The sequence below is a fragment of the Vidua macroura genome, chromosome 1 (assembly GCF_024509145.1).
Source record: "Vidua macroura isolate BioBank_ID:100142 chromosome 1, ASM2450914v1, whole genome shotgun sequence".
Classification (NCBI taxonomy): domain Eukaryota; kingdom Metazoa; phylum Chordata; class Aves; order Passeriformes; family Viduidae; genus Vidua; species Vidua macroura.
Genome location: NC_071571.1, coordinates 105324682 through 105346764, shown reverse-complemented (window position 1 = coordinate 105346764; position 22083 = coordinate 105324682). Strand labels below are relative to the sequence as shown.

Here is a 22083-nt window from a genome sequence, read left to right as displayed (position 1 = left end):
GGGCCTCGGCTCGGTGCTGCTGCTTTTGACGGGGATCCGCCCTGCGGGCTGGAGCTGAGAGACCCCGGCTCCGGGCGCTGCGACCCCGCTCTGTGAGCTGGGCAGGGCGCGACGCCGCGGGGACGAGCGCCCTGTGCATCATTTCGGGGAACTGGTGTTAAAAGGTGTTTGTCTCCCTGTCGGAAAGGCTCGGCTGCCTCCCGGCCACCTCGAGCCTCTGCGGGTGTTTCCTCGGCTTTGTCAGAGCATGGGAGGGGCAGGGCTGGGAGCTGCTGCGGTCGGAAGAGGGTGAGGTAGTGGGCCTGGGTCTGTCCCTTCCTGCTCACGTTTTGGAATGACCAGAGTGGCACAGGGGACTGCGTGCAGTGGTTCCCCGGCTCTCAGAAACAGTCAGGTTAGAAAATACCTCCGAAATCATCGAGTCCAACCTGTGACCGACCACCATGGGAACTGGACCATGGCGCTGAGTGCCACGTCCGGCTTTCACTTGAACACCTGCAGGGATGGTGACTCCACCACCTCCCACCACCCATTTCAATGTCTAATCACCTTTTCTGTGAAGAAACTCTTCCTAATATCCGACCTAAACCTGGCACAGTTTCAGACTGTCCTCTCATCCTGTCACTTATTGACTGGGAGAAGAGGCCAATCCCCATTTGCCTACACCCTACTTCCAGGTGGTTATAGAGAGTGATAAGGTTACCTCTGAGCCTTGTTTTCTCTTTTGCAGACAGGCTGCATTGACTCACTGGCGCTGGATTTTGAGGCAAGTGTGACTCCTGTACAAGAGTTTTGGGAAACTTACTGGTGAGTAGCGTGTTAAATTGGCTTTTAAGACTGGGTGGGACAGCATAGGGTTTGGTTTTTGCTAGTTTGCTTTCATAAAGTGTAATCTGCTCTTACTGAGTCTTGACACAGATTTGCTGGAGAGCACCTTGCTCTTAGCTCTTCCTGTTGCCCCCCAGATTGTGATGGGTGTGCGACTGTATGTGATGGTAGAATTGAGTAAATGGACAGAACTTGGGATTTAGGTTTGAGGTTGACTTTTGACTTTGATGTTCTATCTTAGTTTATATAGAGACTTTCTTGGCTATGGGTTTGGGGATTTATTGTGTGGTAGTTTGGTTTTTTTCAGTGACAAATTTTGCAATTATGACAATATTCACAATTTTGAAACATGGGAGTGTTTTCTAAAACATAACTTTTGGTCACTGCCTCTGAGCAGGTCTAGCTTGCACCACTGTTAGTGGGCTGTAAATTTTCACAGCTTACTGCATGGCTCAAAATTCTTAGTTGCTCGGGGTATTTTTTTCTCCAAGGGTTTATCACTTTCCCAGAGGAAGGGACCACAAGATGACTCTCTGTGCTTCTGTGGTTTGATATCTACTGCGGCTGAACAAATGGCCATACACGCAGCACAAAGCAGCACAGTGCTGCTACTACCTATTTATTGTTTTTTTAATGTCTGAAAATCTTCCTAAAGAAAGGTTACGCTCTCAGAAATACCTTATGATGTGTTTCATAGGTAAGGTCTTGCGCTTGAAGTTTCTTGGACAGCTTCCAAAACAGGGCCCCAACCATTTAGTGCAGCATAGCATTAAACAAAAGGGACCAAACCTGCATGTCATGACTTGCACTATCTAATGTGAAGTATTCCTGCTTTTTATATACTAATAGATAGTAAATAGTTATTATAATAGTTAGTATAGGTTGCAAATTCTATTTGCAGCCTATGCTAAGCCTATTTCAATTACAAAAGTGTTGGCTTAGGTGTGGATCTTTTTGTTGGATAATACAAAGTGCAAACACTTCTGGAACTTTTAAATCATAAATTTATCTCTTTGGCTAACTGCATTGATGCCTTTGGTTTTCTGAACATGGTCCGAAATGATCCACCCTCTTTTCTAACAGACGTTCCCGGAGCTGAGTCCAGTGTTTCACGCATAGCTGCAGCGTGCCTGTGCTGAAGGGCACTGCAGTCCTGTGAGATCTGATGTTTCTCTCTAGCTAGGCTGACAGCTCTTTTGGACTGGAGGAGTTCCCAAGCCTGGTTCAGAGGAACTTAGAAAATAGTAATGCAAGCATTGCCACTTTTTTTTGTTTTTTTTCTAATAAAATATACTCTGATAGGTCAGTCTTCTCAACAGAATTAAAAGGAATGTGCTGACAGTCTGCTTTTGTTACATTCTCTTGCTTAGGACTGAATTGTAGGTGAGAGAATTGCAGGCAGTGGCTTGCTGGGAGCACTGCCTTTGCAGCACTTATGCCTTTTCACTGATCCTAGAATTACAAGCCAGACACAGGTGATAAAAAGGGATTACCATTATAAGGATCCTTATGGTGCACAGCATGCTGGATGAAAAAGCGCTGAAAATGCATACTGTAACAAGTGGATACAATTTTATATGTTCAGCAAATTAGCATAACTGACAAGAATCCCCAATTAGAGACAGAGGTGATGAGATAATTCCCCCCTGGTTCTCCCCTTTTTTGAAACCCCCCCTTTAGATAGGAACTAAACTTTGTTTATGAAAAACTGGGGAAGCCATTTTGACCTGGGCTCCCAAAGAATCTAACATTGGACCTCCAGGCCTTAGAGCTGCTGGGGAATGTGTTTTGTCTTTCTAATAGAATAGGTAAAATGCTAGCTATGAATACAATAGGCTACAGAGCTGCAAATAGATATGTAAAGAATATGGAGACATATAAAAGTAAAAAGGCAAAAATCAATTTGGTTGGCATCAGCACATGCAGAGTAAACTTTTTTTGTTTACTTTGAATGAGCCATATCCTGAAAACTGCATTATTTCAGAGAAGAGTAATTAAAAGATAGTGTTTGGCTCTATTTTGAGTAGTGGAACTTCTAATCAATAACCCAGAGTTAAATGAGAACTTGCCTGAGGGTTTTTACAGCGGTGAGAAAACCACCAAAGTTATGTACAACCCTTGGCTGCAGCTTAAAAGCAAACTACCTTTGTTGTCAGCTGTCTACATAAGTATCTCAAAGTCAAGAGTTCACGTTTATTTGTTGCAGTGTTGTGGAGGCCAGACATCTCGGGTAGCTCGTGGTTAGTGAGTGCAGTGGAGAGAACGTCTGCGTTGTTGGGCGATGCGCAGTTGCATTTCATGGGCTATTTTTACTTCGGGACATAATGGTTTGTTTTGTACGTCAGAAGAACGTTGTAGATGCACGTAGGATTTAAAAGTGTGGAATTGGCAGGGGACATCAGTAGCTGTCTGTGTGGACAGACTGAGAAGGACATAACCATGGAATTTCCTTTTATGATCCAGATGCTTGGTGCACCCTGTCAGGTATCTAATACAAAGCAAGGTAAAATGTCTTTCCTTTTAGTTAAAAAAAAACCCCAGAAATAACTGCTTTTTGCCTGCATATTGAGTTGATTGTATAAGGGAGTTACTTTGCTTCATTTTACTCCCTTTTTTTTTAAGGATGAATCCCAGTTAGTGACTTCAGTCTTGCTTCTCAGGAGTGTAACAGAAAATATATCTTTGATAAAACTATTCGAGAAACAGTTAGAACTGTGCTATGACTCCAATTAGCATTGCTTTTCTGACCAGATAATTTGTTTCTAAGTTACAAAATTAATACTTAGTGTAAATTTCAGAATATCGATATTCTTGCAATTACAGGTGAAGCTTAAATTTTTCTTCTTTCAAGAGACAGTTGCTACAGGTGCTTTCTGTAAAATTCAGGTCGAGGATGGAAGGAATCTGGTTTGCATAACACTTTGAGCATTATGAAGGATTTTAGCAGTATGGATTGCACTTTAGTTTTAACTAATGCAGGCAGAGGTTATGAGACTTCTGGAAACAACATTAAAAAGGGTCTAACTTCTGATCTAAAAGCAATCTTAAGGACTTTGTGTTCGCCTTTCAGTGAATGACTCAGCTTTTCCAGTTTGTGCTGTCATACATTTAGTTGGAACACTACATGTATCTTCCCAGATAAAGAGATGCAGTTAACTTAAAAGCCTCACTTCTACCCTGAATGTATTAGTGTTATAATATATAATAATCTGCCATGTTTATTTCTTCATTTGACAGCTTCAAGGGAAACAATGACATTAGTATACCAGTGATATGTGAAAATTTATAAAAACATATAAATGTTTCTAAGGGTTGGTAGCTTAAAATAAACAGTCTTCACATTTTTGTAGCTATTATACCTTATACCTTAATTCATTTTAAAAAGAGTGTGCTGGCATTTGCATGTGTTGTGTAGTAGTTCCACTGTGTAAGGGAATAGCACTACAGAGCTTTTGAATCAAGTTGGTGCTCTCTCTCTCAGAGCCAAAAATACATTTTTCCCCCTCCAAAATGTTAGTTTAGCATACTATCTGATCTATTTAACCACTTTGCTAGTTTAGCAGCACATATCCTTCTATGTCAACAGTGCCTCCCAAATTCCTGAATATGTAGTTGACTTAATTTTTGGAAGATGCAGGTGGAGTATTGAATCAGCAATACAAGCACTGTGTGAGTTTCAAGAGCTATAATTTGACTTGGGTTTTTTGATGTAGCCTCCTATTGGCCTACAGTGCTGGTCCTTCAATCCTCAAAGGCTTTATGCTTTCACAAGTGAAGTCTGAAAGAAAATGGAGCAGGAAATACTGAAATAAATGTGTACTTTGGGGTATATGCCAAATACATGAATAATATGAAAACTGTTGTCCTTCTACCCCAAGGACTTGCAATGTCATTTAATAAGGCTAAATCTTGGATATATTTCTGTCTCAGAACCAGCAACCACCATGTCTAGCAAAAGGGCAAAGACGAAGACCACCAAGAAGCGCCCTCAGCGCGCCACTTCCAATGTATTTGCGATGTTCGATCAGTCGCAGATCCAGGAATTCAAGGAGGCCTTCAACATGATCGACCAGAACAGGGATGGCTTCATTGACAAAGAGGACTTGCATGACATGCTCGCCTCCCTTGGTAATGTCCCTTTTTTCTGTTCATGCTTGCCAGGCAGATTAGTGCTGCAAAAATCAAAATTCTGAATTTGGAATATGAGAGGTGTCTCAGTTTGTATTAACACTACTGAAATTACTTTTTCAGTTTGAAAGCTGAAGCAAGTATGAATCCCTTTATTTGTAGGAAAGAATCCAACGGATGAATACCTGGATGCCATGATGAATGAGGCTCCAGGCCCCATCAACTTCACCATGTTCCTCACCATGTTTGGTGAGAAGTTAAATGGCACCGACCCAGAGGATGTCATCAGGAATGCTTTTGCTTGCTTTGATGAAGAAGCAACAGGTATGTGGGTGAAACAACAGTGTACATGTATTACTTCTGCTTATTTCTGTAACAGCAAATACTTGTGTTCATAGAAGCAGTGATCAGTTTTTTAACTCTGAAAATTTTAATTTCTGCAAACTGAAAATCATGACTGTTATCATCATGTGCTAAATTTGCCTTTTCAGTCTCTGTAGAAATTTCAAATTTCTGGCAGTTTGTTCTGTTGTTCAAAAAAGGAGAAAGTATAAAAGATGTTGATTGGGAACCAATTAACCTTTGGAGCTGCTTTTATGAGGGGAATCACTGTTTTCAAAGCTGTTGTGCTTTTATGAAGAACTTTCTGTCAGCAACTTGTATCTACCTTCCCTCTCTTAAGGTGCACTAAAAGGAGAAGAAAATGAATGCAAGATAATTCTTGTGTGACTCACAGGAGTGATGATAAAAGCAATCACAGTTAGACAAGCCTACTTGTTTAATAAACCATGTTTATTGTTTGCAACCAGTCTGGTAAATCTGAGTTTTACCAGTGATTTAAGATCAATTTGAAATTTTGTAAACTTTCCTGTGTTTCATGCACTTGTTGAATGTTAATAGCCAAGTTCCATGACTTCTTTTTGGTGGTTTTTCAATAGGAATGCTCAAGGTTAACTGATCTCCTTTGTGATTTTTAAAATACTGAGTTATAAAGTTCTTAATACTATTGGGAATGTAGTCCTGCTGTTGGGAAGAATGTCCAGTATGAATACTGATACATTTTTATATTCTTTGGTACACCACAGGCAAAGCATATAATTGTCTTTATTTGGAGTAGTGGGACCTTTCAAACTAAGATGCCTGATTTGATTGAATCCTTGTAATTATATGGCAATTTTAGTAATAGGGTTTAATGGCATTGTTTTCATTAGGCAGACAAAGACTTGTAGGTATCTTTAACTGTGGGAAAGAACTCAAAGAAAGAAATTATCACCCATGTATTAGCAGATAAATGTAAAAACTCGTCTTCTGTCCTCCTTCACTGTGTCCAGGGTTCATCCAAGAAGATTACCTGCGGGAGCTGCTGACCACGATGGGAGACAGGTTCACGGATGAAGAAGTGGATGAGCTGTACAGAGAGGCCCCCATCGACAAAAAGGGCAATTTCAACTACATCGAATTCACGCGCATCCTGAAACATGGAGCAAAAGACAAGGATGACTGAGCAAGTCCCTGGATTACCTACCTGCACATTATCTCTACATTTATGTCTATTTTTAAGGGTTTCTTCCTAATAGAACTTGTTGCATGCATTTAGCTCCAAAGCTTTTGTCTTTTTCAATATATTTATCTACTCCAGGCCATTTAGGCACATTTGCACCTGTAATCAAGACTGGAAGCAGGGAAAATATTTTGAGGGAAAGGCTACAGGAAAAACATTCCCTGGAGTTGATAGTCCAGGAAAATAATCTCAATGTTTCTGGTTTAGCTGGATTTTTACATTTTTGTAATAAATGCCATTTTGAAATAAAGATTGCTATATAGATAAAATACCTCAAAATCTTTTGTGAAGAATGACATTTCTATTACACATTTACAAATGCAGGTGTGTTCATTGTATTTTTCTTGCAGTTGCAAGTCAAGCTAGAAAACTCATTTTCACAGTATTATCAGTGTCACAGGGTTGTGAAATGCTCCTAGCAGCATCTTCTGGCATCTTTAAAAATTCAGCTGCAGAAGTCTTTCAGGTTTCTGAAGTGGGATCTGACTACTGTGTAAGTAGTTAATCAGATAAATGGTTAGGGAAGACTGTTACAATTGCCTCACGGCCAGCAGAGAATATCTGATTATTAAGCAGATACTATGCCCAGCTTTTGCTTCCTTTTAATATTGATGGGTTTTCTAGCAGTACTTTCATGTCAAAGTGTGCATTATTCTTTGCTAAGTAAGGGGGTATTAGGCATATTTTTTCCCTTCTGCTGAAGGAAGCTTGTGCAAAGGAGTCTGTGCTGGCACTAATTAACAGCAATATATGGCCAGAAAACTTACACAAAGCTTTATTTTTCTACAGCCAATTCATCTGCATGTGAGAATTTGAGCCAAGTCATTCTGAGAATTATCTTGGTAAAACCCTATAGGTGCTGAAGTTGCTCTGACTTTTTAAAATATCATATATTCCACACATATTCCTTAGTTATGTTGGTAAGATGGCTTTTAACCAAGCAGTCAGTCACTCAGAGCTGGTTGTGCTGATGTTGTCTCAAATACAAAGAAAAGAGGAGGATTGTTCTGTTAGTTCTTAGTATGACCATGCTTTTCCGTGTGCCTCATTCTCTTGGCTACTACAAATTAGAAAGCAGGAGGAGAATTTATTTTGCCTGTGTATTTATCAATTAAAACAATGACCACTTATCCAGAAAGCTTGCCCTCAGCTATATCACACGACTTATGACCCCAAGTAGTAGGAATTCAGCACAAAGGATTGTAAAGGCTCTGACAGCTTATCCTGTAAGGTGGATTTATCTCATTTCGTGCGTGATAACATGAAGGCTTGGTTACTTAATATTGCTTGTGTTCCCATATGGCAACTCTGGGAGATATTCTGGCTTCATATTTGTAAATAACTTGACAAAGTATATTCAGTTGGCATACTTGGACTATTTTTTTATTTTTTATTCTAGGGTGGTTTTTTGCACTTATGGGCTTAATTAAAATTGAGTTTTCAACCATTCTTTTCCCAGTTTTGTGTTTTATCTACTAGCCTCAGTTTGTCTCCTACCCACATTATGTTACACTACTTTAGGTTGCCATAGCTGCTCCCTTTTTTGAAAGTTTGCTTTTTAACTACCTTGGTGCTCGTCTCCATGTGACACCTGCAAGGTTCTAGGAAGTAGTTTACAAGTATGCATGGAAGTTTCACCAGCAGTGCCCTTGTGACAAAGACAAGAGAGTGGGCATTTAGGAAGCTGTCATGTTGAAATGTTGCTATGTAACGTTAGGCTGGAGAACAAGTTATGCTGTCACTTTTTTAGACTGATCTTGTCACCTTGGCAATTTGCTACTGTGTGCATACGTGTCTGCTTGATGCACAGATGTACGATATTTATTATTTTTTCCCTTTGAGTGTCTAAATGGCATTAAGATTCAGAGAGCAGTTTACTTTTGTTAGGAACCCTGGATCCCTAAACCCTTCTTTTCCTGATCCTGTTCTTTCTGTAAATGTTAGGTGCTGGTATGTTACACTGAGAAAACAGCAGGTGTGCCAGCTGGATTTTTCTTGCTGGAAGTAGCGATTTTAAAATCATAAATATGAGCTACATAAAAGAGAGCCTGGTATCCTCCTTGAGAGAAAATTGTCCACTTGAAAAATATTCTGTACTGCTGCTCTTGCTTTCTGAACAGCCAGCTGAAATGTGGGATGTAGCTGTTTTGTTCCTTGGATGCTCCCTCTGAGTAGAGGGTGAGACAGAACTGTGCAGAAGTAAAGATACCTACGCAGGAAGATGTGTTACTAAGAAAGAATATCCAAGGGTGTGTGAGCATAATGACAACCTTCCAAGTTCCAGTTTCTGTTTTTTTGTATTGTGGGAGACCAGTTAACCTGCAAGTGGGCACAAACCCCTTAGCTGCTGAGAGGCTACAAGACCAACAGCCCCAGCCAAGAGACCATATAAGAGCATCAGATGTGTTTTGTAGCTAGGCAGGGAGGAATGTGACAGCTGAGGTTGCGTGCTGAGGGCTGTGGGGATGTGTCATCAATAATTCACTTCCAAAAATAAAAATAACTTTGGTCACTGAAACAGCTTAAAATTCTGATGACTTAGCCTTAGCATTTTGCAGCCGAAATCTTGGAACCTAATCTTTTCTCCCTTGGGGTTCATATATAACAGGCTCCAAGCTCCACACCAGATTAAGCTTATGATGAAAAACTATTCTCATAGGCTCATGCACACATTGAATAGTCTTATATCTACAGTGATCTATAATGGCCCGTGAAGCACTACTGAAAAGCAGTGATTTATTTTACATGACCCACTTACCCTGTTCTAAGGCTACAAACGCAGAGGTCAAAATGAAGCCAAAGAACTACCGAGGCTGCACGAGAAACCTCCAAAGAGAACCATGTTTGTGTTGAGTGCTGCCAGGGAATGTTTACCTGCTACCTTTTCATCCCTATTCTGTTGCTGGAGATAAAGGTAATGCACAACATTTTACACTTGTTTTTGCTTTTCATTTAAGCAAATAAACCCATCCTTATGGCACTGTGATCAGATGACTGAGGCATTTCACAACATGAAGGCAGCTTGTTACACTAGCTCAGCAGCTAGGGGATGTCACAGAGGTGGTGTCCCTACACTCCAGAGCAAGGATCTGTTTCACCACTGACCTATGGGCTATCTTTGGATCGCTTGTTTCTAGGATCCCTGTGGTATCTGGAGGAATGAATGTGGCACAGCGGCCCCATCCTGGCACAAGGCAGCAGTGACAGCATGCCTTTGTGTCCTGACACCTACATTCAATCCAAAAGCTGGAAAATACCTGAAATCTAGTCATCACATATTTCTCATGGCCTTTTCTAGTCTGGAGTGTTACTAACCTACTATTTGGGATGTTCCTGGGGAATTTCAAACAACAGAAGCAAAGATATTCCAACAATGTAAATCCAAATAACAGTTGAGTAACAAAGTACAGTCAGGAACATTTTAGATATCAGCAGTTAATCCTCCCTTGGTATTGCTTATGCACCCATGCTCCTATTTTGGCTTCTTACTTAATTTTTCAAAACCCTACTGTCATTTTTAGATAACTTTCTCCTTTGGAAAAATTATTTAGGATTACAGTAACTCAGAAACAGTATTGCAAAAACTAGGAACAATACAAAGGGGAAAAGAACCCAGTAAATGCAGCTTAAAATTAAGTTACCATGAAATACTGAAAAGTAATACTGGGGGGTGGGGGGAAACCCTCCACACAGTTTTTGTTTTGTTTTGTTTTGTTTTGTTTTTTTCTGTGCTCTGAGCAGCAACTCCACAGAGATCACTGTTTTCCCAAACTTTTGATATACTAGATAGAAAACTCCCATCTTAAAAAAAAAAAAAAAAAAAAAAAAAGGTGGAAGCACACAGAAGTGTGATATTCCCTAGAGGCCATACGTAATAGGCCCTGCATCACAGGACTTCAGGGGTCAGGCAGTTCGTATCAATGTAATAAATCTGAGGGAAGATGTTTACACATTTCTCAGCAGAACCCACTTAACAGGAGAGTGGGAAATCAAACTGGCCTCCTGGAAAATCCCAACTGTTTGCTGCATGCAGACTCTTCTGACATGCAGCTGTGATTCAGTCCCTCAGTAAAGCAGCATTGCACTTTGATAAAACTTGAAAGTCAGTAACAAATACTACAGGCAGGTACTACTATTAGGCAGGTCGAGACTGACTTTGCTGCTGCCACTATCTGCTCGTTTAGGCACCTGTATTAGTAATTTTGCTGTTCTTGTAAATTGCTTCGTTTTGCAAGGTTTATTTAATTTTTAATCCTCACTTTGACTATTTTAGGGTATCACTCAATACAACCTTAATAAATATTGAAATAGGCTTTCGTTTGTTTTTTAACTATGAATAATCCTTGAGAGTTAAAAGACAGTATTTCACAATAATTCCCAGCTTGTGCCAAGCATATTCAAGTGAGTGGGTGTAAATTGAGGCCTGTAAGACTTGTCTTTGTATGTGCTAAAATACAGCTGACATCAGACATGAGTTACTTGAACCTTGACTTAGCCTTGTATCTAACAGGCACTGGGGTTTTTCCCTCTTTTGAGTTCTTCCTCAGTTGTGAGCTAACCATCTCTAACACAAAAGGTAGTGGCAAGATATTCCCACCCTGTAAGAAATATGTTGATTTTGAAATTGCTCCACCAGCCAACGAAACTTGCACAGGCATCACCTGATAAGAAAACTGATAACAGCTTATTTCTCATGTGAAGCACCTCACTAAATATGCTGCTTCTTGTTTTCTGAGTATGTTTTAAAAGACTATTTTAGACCTATGGCCAAGCATTGAGCACATTTCATTTTCTTCTGTATTTGTACATACGCATTGTCAGACAGATACAAACTCTAACACACAAGGAGAGAACACACATGCACATCCTTAGGTTTAGCAGAATTAATTACATTTGTTTTAAAGACTGGGAGCCTTCAGCTCTCCTTTCTAAGAATACCTACCAATACTGATTTTTACATTTCAGTTCTCCACTTGACAGAATCACAGTGTCTGGCAACACTCCTGATTAAAACTCGTGCAAGAAGACTTGGCTAGAATTGTTGCAACTTACCAGCTAGGATAAAAAAGAAGGGATGGACATACAGCACAAGAGGCAGAACAGTGACTTTGATCATAGAGAACATCCCAACAGCCAAAGATGTAGTTTTCAACGTTTAGTTGGGGTTTTTAACTTGTGTTCTTTAGGTATAAAGGACTTGGGATCTGGGAATGCAAGGAGTACTATGTCTGCTGAGTAAAGTCCCTCAATACTCTGTCAAATACATGTCAGTGCCCATTCATATAATCACTGAGATGCAGTTTTAAATAAATATATTGAAAAATATATAATATATTACATTTATATATTATATATATTATAATTATATATAGAAGTTTGTTTTCTCCTGTTTACAACATTTCATAGACTGACTGCATTTTATTTACATTCCATTAAATATCTCTGCTTTATCCTTTGAGCTGATATATCATTGTCATACAGTGCTCTAGAGAACTCATGTTGTTGCCTCTTCCTCAGCCATGTACACTGGAAGTTACTAGGAAGTCAAAACTGTGCTATTTTTATTTTTCAGTATGGAGAATGAATATGTGTTTCTTCTGTAGGCTCCACTACATTCTCTGAGAGCCTTTATTTTTCATGCTTCAGCATCTACCATGGCAGGGCCCAACTGGGAAAGCAGTAACCATATTTATTCATGAGGTCATTGAATGAAAACAGGGAATAACCTGCAGTCTGAGGCCCTCCAAGAGACTTAAGTGAAGACACATTTCAGAATCCCTTCTTTAACTCATGACTCCTCAAATGTTTTCCCCTTGGATCACAGCACTGGAGTTATTTTTGGAGAAATTCCAGAAAACTTTGTGATGCTTTCAGCACCTCAAAAAAAGTGACTGTCACTCTGATACTGTACTGCACTTAGTATAGCTAGACAGAAGCAACAGATGCCAGCTGGCATCAGGGATGAAGGGATGGAAAGGCTGAGGGATGAGCCAAAATATCAGGTGAAGAAACTGACAGACAAAATGCTTTTGTTAAATGATAGTTTAGACCGAAAACTTAGATGGATATGTTTAATTTTGACTCTGCTGTATTAATCTCCATAATTAACATGTGTTGAACAGTGATAATATGCTCAGGAAAAAATCTCCTAACTGAAAAACCTTCCTCTCAACTTTCAAACAATTTCAATTCTTAATGTGGAAATCACATATCTGCTTTTTCTTCTAGTCTCTCTTTTCAGACCCTTTTGTTTCTTATGCACATCCTCAGTCTTACTTCTATGATGACCAAGGGTATGGAATGATTTCTGTAAAGAAAAACTACCTAAGTGGGACTCTCTGCTACAGCTGAGACAAGAACAACACACGAGCTTTCTAGAAGCAAAAGTAACACAAAAGAAGTGGACACACAATTCAGCCTTAGTAGTTCTTCCAATACAAAGTCTAGAGCATGGAATAAACATTGTGATAGGTACAGTCAAGGTCAGTAAGGTGCAGTTTTTCATGCAACAAATAGCAACCTTGCAAAGCCTTCCAAAAACACCACCAAAGCATATTGTGGATGCTAAATTTATATCAAGTCAAGGATTACATATTAGGCAAGTTAATGAAAGAAGCTCATTGTGGGTTACTAAATATCATATCTGGCTCAGGATAGCTTATACCTCATGAATTAAAAATAGTAGAAATTGGGAGAGCATTCTGGGAAGATATCATAGGCTACCTTGATTCTTATTCTTCCCTAAGTACCTGCATGTGGCCACTGCTGCTGCCCTCCCCTAAAGAACAGGCTAAAAACATCCCATATGCTCTCTCTCCTCAAAAAAACCCACAAGTATAGAGAAAGCTAATTTTTTTCACCCCAAAAAAGTATGATTCCAAGTTTTGGGTAAAAAAATCCAAAACCATAAAACTCTCCAGTGACCTGGTAGGGAAGACCTCACAGTAGGTATTGTTTCTTGAGGGCATCCAAGAAATCAGTAGATCCATCCCGATGGTGCTCCAACCTAGAAATGGAAAAAGCAACTGCTGGGTTTCCCTGTCCCCAGTCTCAAGATTTATTTGCCAAGACTTTGCTCCCTGCCTTCCACATCCATTATCCACATATCTTTGCAGCTGGGGTGCATTGGTCTAGGCAGTCTTTTACAGTAAGCCAGTTGCAGCCATTCCTGAAACATTCATTAGATTAATAAAGAAGCATCATAAGACAAAAACTGATTCTGCTTCATTAAGCAACCAAGTTAATGACAAATATTTGCACTGTCACTGTAACTCAGCAAAGGTGGGGAAACAGAATCAGAGAATTGTTAAAAGTTGGAAAATACCTCTGAGTTCAACTGTTAATAGAAAGAATTAAATGAAAGGAGGGAAAAGGTTTACTGTAAATTGCTCACTGTAGTAGCCTTAAAACCTAAGTATGAAACAGATAATTTTGAAGCTTTTTGACAATTCAAAGAAAATAAGCATTTCAATGGCACCAAATCAGAGTATTTTAGACAGAAAGGATAGGAACAATTAACTAATTTTGCTTAAAATGTTTTTTTCTTAAACAAGACTGACATAAATTAGAAAGAAGAAGGGAGTAATGAAGGAAAGAAGTAGAAAGAAGAAAAATTAGAGTTAAGAGCTCACCAATTTTTTTAAACCATTTTTTCAGAAAGGATCATTTCTGTTCTGAAAGTCTGATGCACAGCTCTCAGGAAGCACCACACTCACAAAAAAAGACCTTTTTTCCCTTTTCAACATTTATGTCAACGAGTTAAAAAAATATCCTCCAAATATTATAAAAGGCAAAACAAATATTTTCTTTTCCCTTTAAATTTCTTTATTGCTATGATGAGTGATGTAATCAAGTAAAATTGAACAATTTCTAAAATGCCATGATGTAACAAATTGAAGACAAAAGCTTTAAGAGACACACACTGACATGCAATTTTGTCATTAAGAACTGATCTCATACTGGGCAAATAATATTCGTGCACTTATCCCCACATCTGCAGACGTTAAACACTGAGAACAGCATACACAGTGACAGGCATCATGTAACACCCTTTTAATAGTATGAAAAACAGTACAAGATAGAGCGGCATGTTTGCAGTAGTGGTTCAATTTAAAGTAACTGATGAAAGAAGTTTAAATTAAGAGATCAGGTAACTTTTGATAATTAAATTTCAACACACAGTTCAGTTCTTCAATATTATCATGAAGTATTTTATTAACTCTTTTAACATTTTAATATTTCTACTGCTTTTCTGCCCACTCATACTTTGCAGGCAATTATCTTGAAACTATGTGCCATGTCTAGTAAGCAGAGAATTTTTTACTCAAAACTTTTTCCATTAATAGACCTCCAATTTAGCAAAGTTTAGTCTTAGTTTCTACTGCATTTTGAGGCAAACTTTAGAAGACTGATATTAAAATTAATTGGGGAAGTATTATAAGCTAATTAGGCCAAATTCTCAGCCCTCATGAAATAACTTCTGATTTGAGAGGAGAACAGGGAAAGAAAGTTGGGCCTCTTGGCAATTAAAATGTCTCCCTTCAAATTTGAGACTGCAATTTCTAGATTACATATTAGATTACATGTTAATTTCAGTAGTTCCAGTGGCTAAATGTAGTTCATTTACATTTATAAATATAATTGACAATTTCAGAAAAAGCCTGTATGTCTATTTTTTCCTTTCACAGAATGATTAAGGTTGGAAGAGACCTTTAAGATCATCTAGTCCAACCATCAACCCAGCACCACCATGATCCCCAAGGGCCACATCCAGACACTTCTTGAACACTTCCAGAGATGGTGTCTCCACCACCCTCCTCAGGCAACTTACTCCAATGCATGGCCAATGCCTTTCCCCCTTAAGAGTTCTTGTTCTCCAAGCCACAGAGCATACACCAAAAAAGCCGACAGCAGGTAGGAGGGGGATTCAAAGAATGATGATCTGGCAGTGCAGCTTTCCCATTTGACTACTTCAGGACCTTTTTGTGCACTAAGCAACAGTTTTCTTGAAGCCCGAGCTATTTATGTGGGACTTCAGCAAGCAATATGGGAATAAGCATTCCCTTTGGAAAATTTTAAAAATGTACAAGTGGGCTAAAAGCTAACTGCTTCTGAAGCAATTTCAGACACCATCCCCCTACACTAAAAACACTTTGTAGCTCAATTTATTTGAGATGCTACATTAAATGATGAATGGAAAAATACGTGTCATCCTTTTTCATTAAGAAAATATATGCAAAAATAAATCCTCCAAGTGGCCTTACAATCTATGGCTGCGAGAGGCATTAAACCTCGCTCCTGCGGGAGCACCCACTTAGAAGACTTTAAGATGCAATCTGGAATTCTTCTGGTCCCTCGAGCGAAACACGAGGAAGACCGAAGGTAAGGATAACACCTCACACCTGCTGATCCGGGCAGGACGTCCCCGGGGATGAGGAGGCTTCGTTCACCTCCCCGATGTGGCATCACCGTGTGAACCCGGGGAGGCCGCGGCCGCCGGCACCGGCTCCAGGAGCACGGAACGACGCTCCACCTTCAGCGTGCGGGGGTTTTGTGTATACAAAAGAAAAACGGCACGGGAAGCTCCCGCTGCCCGCAGAAGCGTTCTCCAGCCCCGTCCCCACCGGCTGTCTCCATCCCTCCCCTGCAGGCGGCGCTGGGCGCGCCCGCTTCCCCCGGGATGCTCCAACGCGGCCGAGGCGGGGGGCGCAGGGAAGCGGCCGCGGGGCCGTGCCGAGCCTGCCGCCGCCCAGGAAAGCCGGGAAAGGCTGCTATCCCTAAGGAAAACCCCCGGCTGCCGTCTCGCTGCCCTCCCGCCGCCTCTCCTGGCGCTCGTCCCCACCCGCGGCCCGGCAGGGCGATGGTTTCTCCAGGAAGCGCTGGAGCATCCGCCGGCCCCGGTGTCGCTTCCTCCCTTCCGCGTCTGCTCCGTACCTGGTCCCTGCAGCCGCCGCTTGGGTGAGGGTCCTTTCAGGACTAAAGTTTAATTTCTTTACGTCTTCTAAAAATGATTCTTTTTCTGGTTTATTAGTCTGTCTTTCCTTTATCCATATTTTCTGCTTCTCTTTTTCCCTTCTTGAAAATACTAGGGAAATACGTTCTGATGAGAGGAAATGAGAGTGCGCTAGAGGCGCGCTGTAACATTAAACCGTAAAACTTTTTCCTTTTTTAAATCCTAACTCTGATCTTACTGCATTTACTGTATTTCCTTCTCTCCCTAGTGTCCAAAAATCGACATGTCTAGCAAAAAGGCAAAGACGAAGACCACCAAGAAGCGCCCTCAGCGCGCCACTTCCAATGTATTTGCGATGTTCGATCAGTCGCAGATCCAGGAATTCAAGGAGGCCTTCAACATGATCGACCAGAACAGGGATGGCTTCATTGACAAAGAGGACTTGCACGACATGCTCGCCTCCCTTGGTAATGTCCCTTTTTTCTGTTCATGCTTGCCAGGCAGATTAGTGCTGCAAAAATCAAAATTCTGAATTTGGAATATGAGAGGTGTGGTGTGTCAGTTTGTGCTACACTCAGTTTGTGTTAACGCTTGGTTTGTATTGACATTACTTTTTCAGTTTGAAAGCTGAAGCAAGTATGAATCCCTTTATTTGTAGGAAAGAATCCAACGGATGAATACCTGGATGCCATGATGAATGAGGCTCCAGGCCCCATCAACTTCACCATGTTCCTCACCATGTTTGGTGAGAAGTTAAATGGCACCGACCCAGAGGATGTCATCAGGAATGCTTTTGCTTGCTTTGATGAAGAAGCAACAGGTAGGTGCAATTTGGCTGCTTGGCAGGGGTATGGCTGGGTTTTTATGTTTGTTATTTGGGTTTCTAAACAGTATGCTGATTTTTGCACCTTTATAAATTAAATGTGAGATGGTAATCCTAGATGGCATATTCTGCTAAATTAGTGAGTGAGAATAAAGTCTGTCTGGCTGTTCTGTGTCAGTACTGAGGACTAGTAGGACTGTTCTTCTGTGAGGCTTTGAAAAAGAGAGCTTTAATTGGACAGTGTGCATGTTCCTCAAAGTATAAAACAAGATATATTTGCTCTAAGATGAGGAACTCAAATCAGTAAGTGTGATTTTTTATGGTGTTAAAAGGTAATAATAGGAAATCTGTCATACAACTGAGTTTGTCCCCCCTCTGCAGAAGGTCTGAGAGGAATCTAAGTTCTTCAGGTGTTTAATATTTCAAGACACACCATCCCAACTTCATAGTGTCTTACAAATGCTCTCTGGCTGAGCATTCTTTATGGTTCTGAGGACAAATATCATGCCTTTACCTGCAGCTCAGTTTGCTTTCAGGTTGCAGGAAGGTCTGCAGTCTTAGTGGTCTAAAGATAAAAACCAGGTGGGGTGTAGAAGGCAGAAATGACAGATTGGACTGACTTGAAAAGCAAGATGAAGGGAAAGAGTAAAACACAGAACTCAGTTTTACTCTATCGGGCTTTCAAGGTTGTGCCTGTAATCTTGAGGTTAGAGTTTATGCTTTTATTTATTTATTCACCTAGGCTAAGATTCCTGAGAAGAGTGTAGTAACCAGGCATGAATCCATTAGGCAATTGTGTGGAATTACAGAGTATCAGTGCTTTGATATGTGGTGAACTTGTCTTACTAGCTCACATTGAAATTATGTAGCCTCTGTACTAGCGATAACATTGCATCTACACTTTTCCTCACAACTGTCCACCAAAATATTTTAACCTAACCAGTCGATATATGCTCTGCACCTTTTGAAGGGTATCCTTCTGTTTCAGCAGCTGTTTTCAGTCTGTGCATTGTTAGCACCTTTTACTTTTTCAAAGTGCATTGCCTTCCTGCTGAGGTGTAGGTAAACAGGCTTTCTGTTGGTAAGGCCTTTTCAAATGTTAATCGACTTCCTCCCTCTCAAGGGAAATCTCTTTACCATTTCCTACAGAAGGAAGTTTGTTCATAGGTTAATTATTTTCTCTCCACAAGTAGTCTGCCTCACGGTGCTACACATTTTTTGTGTGCAGCAAAACAAGAGCCTGTGAATTACAATATAAAGAAAATGGTTGTTGCTACCAGTTCTTTGGAACAGAAACTTCTGTGTCTATGTAACCAATAAGTTACTAGTTTGGGCACCTATATACTGATAAGATTGATTTTAATATCTCTCAGCTCTGTGTGGTAAATATTTTAGTTTAGTCCTAACATGATTTGAAGATACTGGTTTGCTCTACAGTCTGTTTTGTGTCTTATGCCACCCTCAAATTTTAACCAGGAAACGTGAGATAGTTGAGCTGTTTTTGATTCATAATAGTCAAAATAAAGTTTTCAAAGTAGCATATGACATATTTGTAGAACCCATGTCATGTTCATCCTTTTTGAATTGTATCCTCTTATTTGGCTTCTGATCAGTTTGTTCCTTTTAACAATGTACAAGAGCATTTCCAGCTATATCAAATTCTTTTACTATTTTTTTTCATTTCATCGTCTCCACATGTGTGCTTATTGTGGGCCTGATTTTCTAGCTCTACATCAGTGTAAGTCTTTTGAAAGGGAGTAATACAAATCAGATCCTACAGATGAGGATAAGTAAGGATACTTGCTAGGAGATAGTCATACTTGCTAGGTTTTAATTACATTTCCTATATTGCCAGCCTAGTTGGATATGTTGCTTCAGCATTACTATCATGTGTAGTGCTATGGAATTGGTATAAAAGTTAGATCTGTCTGCATTTGGAGTATTCTTTATCTGGTCTTTGATCCTGCATTATCATCTGCTGTGTGCTGCTTGCAACAGGCTGAATCTTAAGTTTTGCTTCATTTATTTGTTGCTCCCCCATCTGTGCTGAAGCTGTGTGGGAGGGACAGGAGCCCTGTTTGCTTTACAATTTGTTGCTGATAAAACTTGGGGCTTATTCCTGGTCTGGCAGCCCCAGTTCAGTGTTTAAACAGCTACCTATTCAGACAGGAGCAATTAAGTCCTTGAGGCTAAACTTGCAGCACCAAAGGCCTTGCATTCTTTGAATACTAATCCTTATGTCATCTCTCATCACTGTTTGGTCTCTGTAGGACAGCAGAAAGAGTCTCATCTGTTTAGCTGCCTTTTCCCTATTCTTTATGCCCATCTTCAAAGAGAACTCCAAGGTTTGACCTGATTAGGATGGGCCTGGCTAACTGAACGGTCTCCCTATTTCTGAAGTAGAAGATTGCTGCTAGCCTTCTTCATTTGCAGTCAGTATCCAAGGGCTGATCTACACTGGGATATGGTGCTGTTTTCATTAACATCTGTTGAAACACATTTTTTCCCTTCCCCCAGCATATACCACCCCCATGCTAATTTGTTATGCTCGTTGACTGCTTTTTGGTCCCCTGATTCCCTCTTTGGTTTTGTCTCTCTAATGAACTCTGTTTGCTTAACTTATGCATCTCTCTTCCCAAAGCAGCACTTTTTTTATCACATTCTAATTGAATCTACATTAGTTGATGTGGATGTCTACATATGATTTTCAGCTGTTCCACAGAGTTTACTTTCTTACTCTTCTTTTTGGAACCTACTTCTACCTCATCTGTTCTGTTACTGACATTTCTCCAACTAAAGTTCAGTAACCAATTTCTTTCTCAAATGAAGCAACTATTTTGCTGCTAAAGATATGGCTGGTTGTATACCAGCATTTAGCAGTTTCTGCCTTCTACTGTCTACCCTTTGTTATGTGTGGTTCTTTCTTTGTCTCTAAATTTTCATGGAATTACTTGGCAACTGGTGGTTTTGCCCATCTCTTGAAATAGAATTAGCAGAAGATACTTAGAAACTGCTCCTTTTTAAATCTTTGTTAACTTCCTCAAAAATCTTCTGCTCTTTTAGCATATAATAAATAATACATCCTACTCTCTTTTTTTTACTGGGTTCTCTGCCTTTAGCTTTCCACCATAAACATTCTTCCTGCCTCCTGAGCTAACTTGCTCATTCCTGTCTGAAAGTCTCTTCTGTTATAAACTACTTCCCTGGACACTTGCCAGGACTTCACTGTATCCACATAAACTGCCTCCAGCAACAGTGTTGTGCAGCACTGAAGAGCCAGAGTGGTTATTTAGTCCTCAGGGGAAACTAGTTTATAGAGGGTGTTCAAGTATATCTAATTAAGGCAAGAAAAATATAGTTCATTTAAGAGAACTGTTTGTATAATGAAGACTAACAGTCACAGGAACTTGTTTTTCCACTTTGAGCCGTTGAAGATCAGTAGATGGAAATAAGTGTTATTATACCACAGCAGGTCAGGCCCTGTCTTCAAAAATCTGTATGAAATGTGTTAAACTTCCTTTCCCTTTGCAATCAAGGAATTTCTTTAGAATTCAGCTAAGGAAATTTGTTGGGACTCTGTGCAAATGCAAATGTCATATATGACGTGCTGCACTGGTTAATTGCCTGTCCGTGTGCACGTCTGTGCTGCTGCTTTTGGAGACCCAGCTAAGAGACTCGGCCTCCCTTTTGCATTTCTCTCTGCATGTCTCATTCCAGGGTTCATCCAAGAAGACTACCTGCGGGAGCTGCTGACCACGATGGGAGACAGGTTCACGGATGAAGAAGTGGATGAGCTGTACAGAGAGGCCCCCATCGACAAAAAGGGCAATTTCAACTACATCGAATTCACGCGCATCCTGAAACATGGAGCAAAAGACAAGGATGACTGAGCAAGTCCCTGGATACATGCAGATAGCACCTTTAATTTTGAATTTTTTTTCCTTCTCACTTATTTTATTTCTCAGGTTCTGTTTTTTCCTTTTTTTTTTCTGGTTTTCTGGGACCATTTGCATACATTTTTAGCACTGCAGCTTCTTCCTCTGTGGATCCTGAGGCTGCTCAAGCACACTTGCACCTTTGTAATGAGACTGGAAAGTGGCAGGGCGAGAGAGAACAGCTTACAGTGATAGAGGTTGAAGGACAAAGATCAGAGAGCATGGAGGCCCGGCTAAAAATGTCAGTGCTACTCATCCTAGCTAGATTAATTTTACATTTTTAATGATAATTTTTTCAAATAAATCACTGTCTACTAAGTGCATAATTAAAATTTTCATGCTAGAAGTATAATGTTTCTCTAATGATATCTGTAAATATTTTTGCAACTGTATGCAGTCATGTTGTTACCTATTTTTGCCTTAAAAATGATGCATAAGTCACTTAAGCATATTGATGTTTGTACTTCAGCAACTGAGTATTTCACCTGCTACTGTAAGCGTACATATGAAGAAGACATTCCCATCCTTCAAATTTTATTGTATTGTAAATTAATAATTTCTGTCAGAGACTTGCACATTAAACATTTTAAATCTTATGGATGTAGTTGAGCATGTATTTTACCACCTCAGTGCCTCCATTTCTTGACACTGAGTACTATATTAATACCACTTTTTAAAAACTTATAATGTAAATCCTAGTGTCTTTTTTAAAACAAGATATCATATATGAGTAGAGTTGCTTGAGTGATACTTCTTACCAGATCTAGTAAGATTAATGACATTTCATTGCAACCATTTACTTCTTTCTTTTATCTTTCTGTTTTTTTTTTCAAAGCACAGTAGGAAGAGGACTAGA

General features: G+C 39.9%; 1 protein-coding gene and 1 pseudogene across 1 annotated transcript; both read left to right on the top strand.

Moving 5' to 3' along the window:
* The first annotated feature begins 3109 nt into the window (after positions 1 to 3109).
* LOC128811207 (myosin regulatory light chain 2, smooth muscle minor isoform-like) lies at positions 3110 to 7964 on the top strand (annotated as a pseudogene).
* An 8404-nt stretch (positions 7965 to 16368) lies between these two features.
* Positions 16369 to 21823, top strand: LOC128807488 (myosin regulatory light chain 2, smooth muscle minor isoform). The gene is made up of 4 exons (XM_053977939.1): positions 16369 to 16474; positions 16738 to 16936; positions 17128 to 17289; positions 21010 to 21823. Exons 2-4 carry the CDS (start codon positions 16753 to 16755, stop codon positions 21180 to 21182), a joined length of 519 nt encoding a protein of 172 aa, XP_053833914.1. The 5' UTR covers positions 16369 to 16474; positions 16738 to 16752; the 3' UTR covers positions 21183 to 21823.
* Positions 21824 to 22083: the final 260 nt, after the last annotated feature.

What these genes read in the sequence shown, in the direction of transcription:
- LOC128807488 (XM_053977939.1), top strand. Translation starts at nt 16,753, where the DNA reads ATGTCTAGCAAAAAGGCAAAGACGAAGACCACCAAGAAGCGCCCTCAG. An exon ending in CGACATGCTCGCCTCCCTTG is followed by an intron (nt 16,937 to 17,127) that starts GTAATGTCCCTT and finishes CTTTATTTGTAG; the next exon opens with GAAAGAATCCAACGGATGAA. An exon ending in CTTTGATGAAGAAGCAACAG is followed by an intron (nt 17,290 to 21,009) that starts GTAGGTGCAATT and finishes GTCTCATTCCAG; the next exon opens with GGTTCATCCAAGAAGACTAC.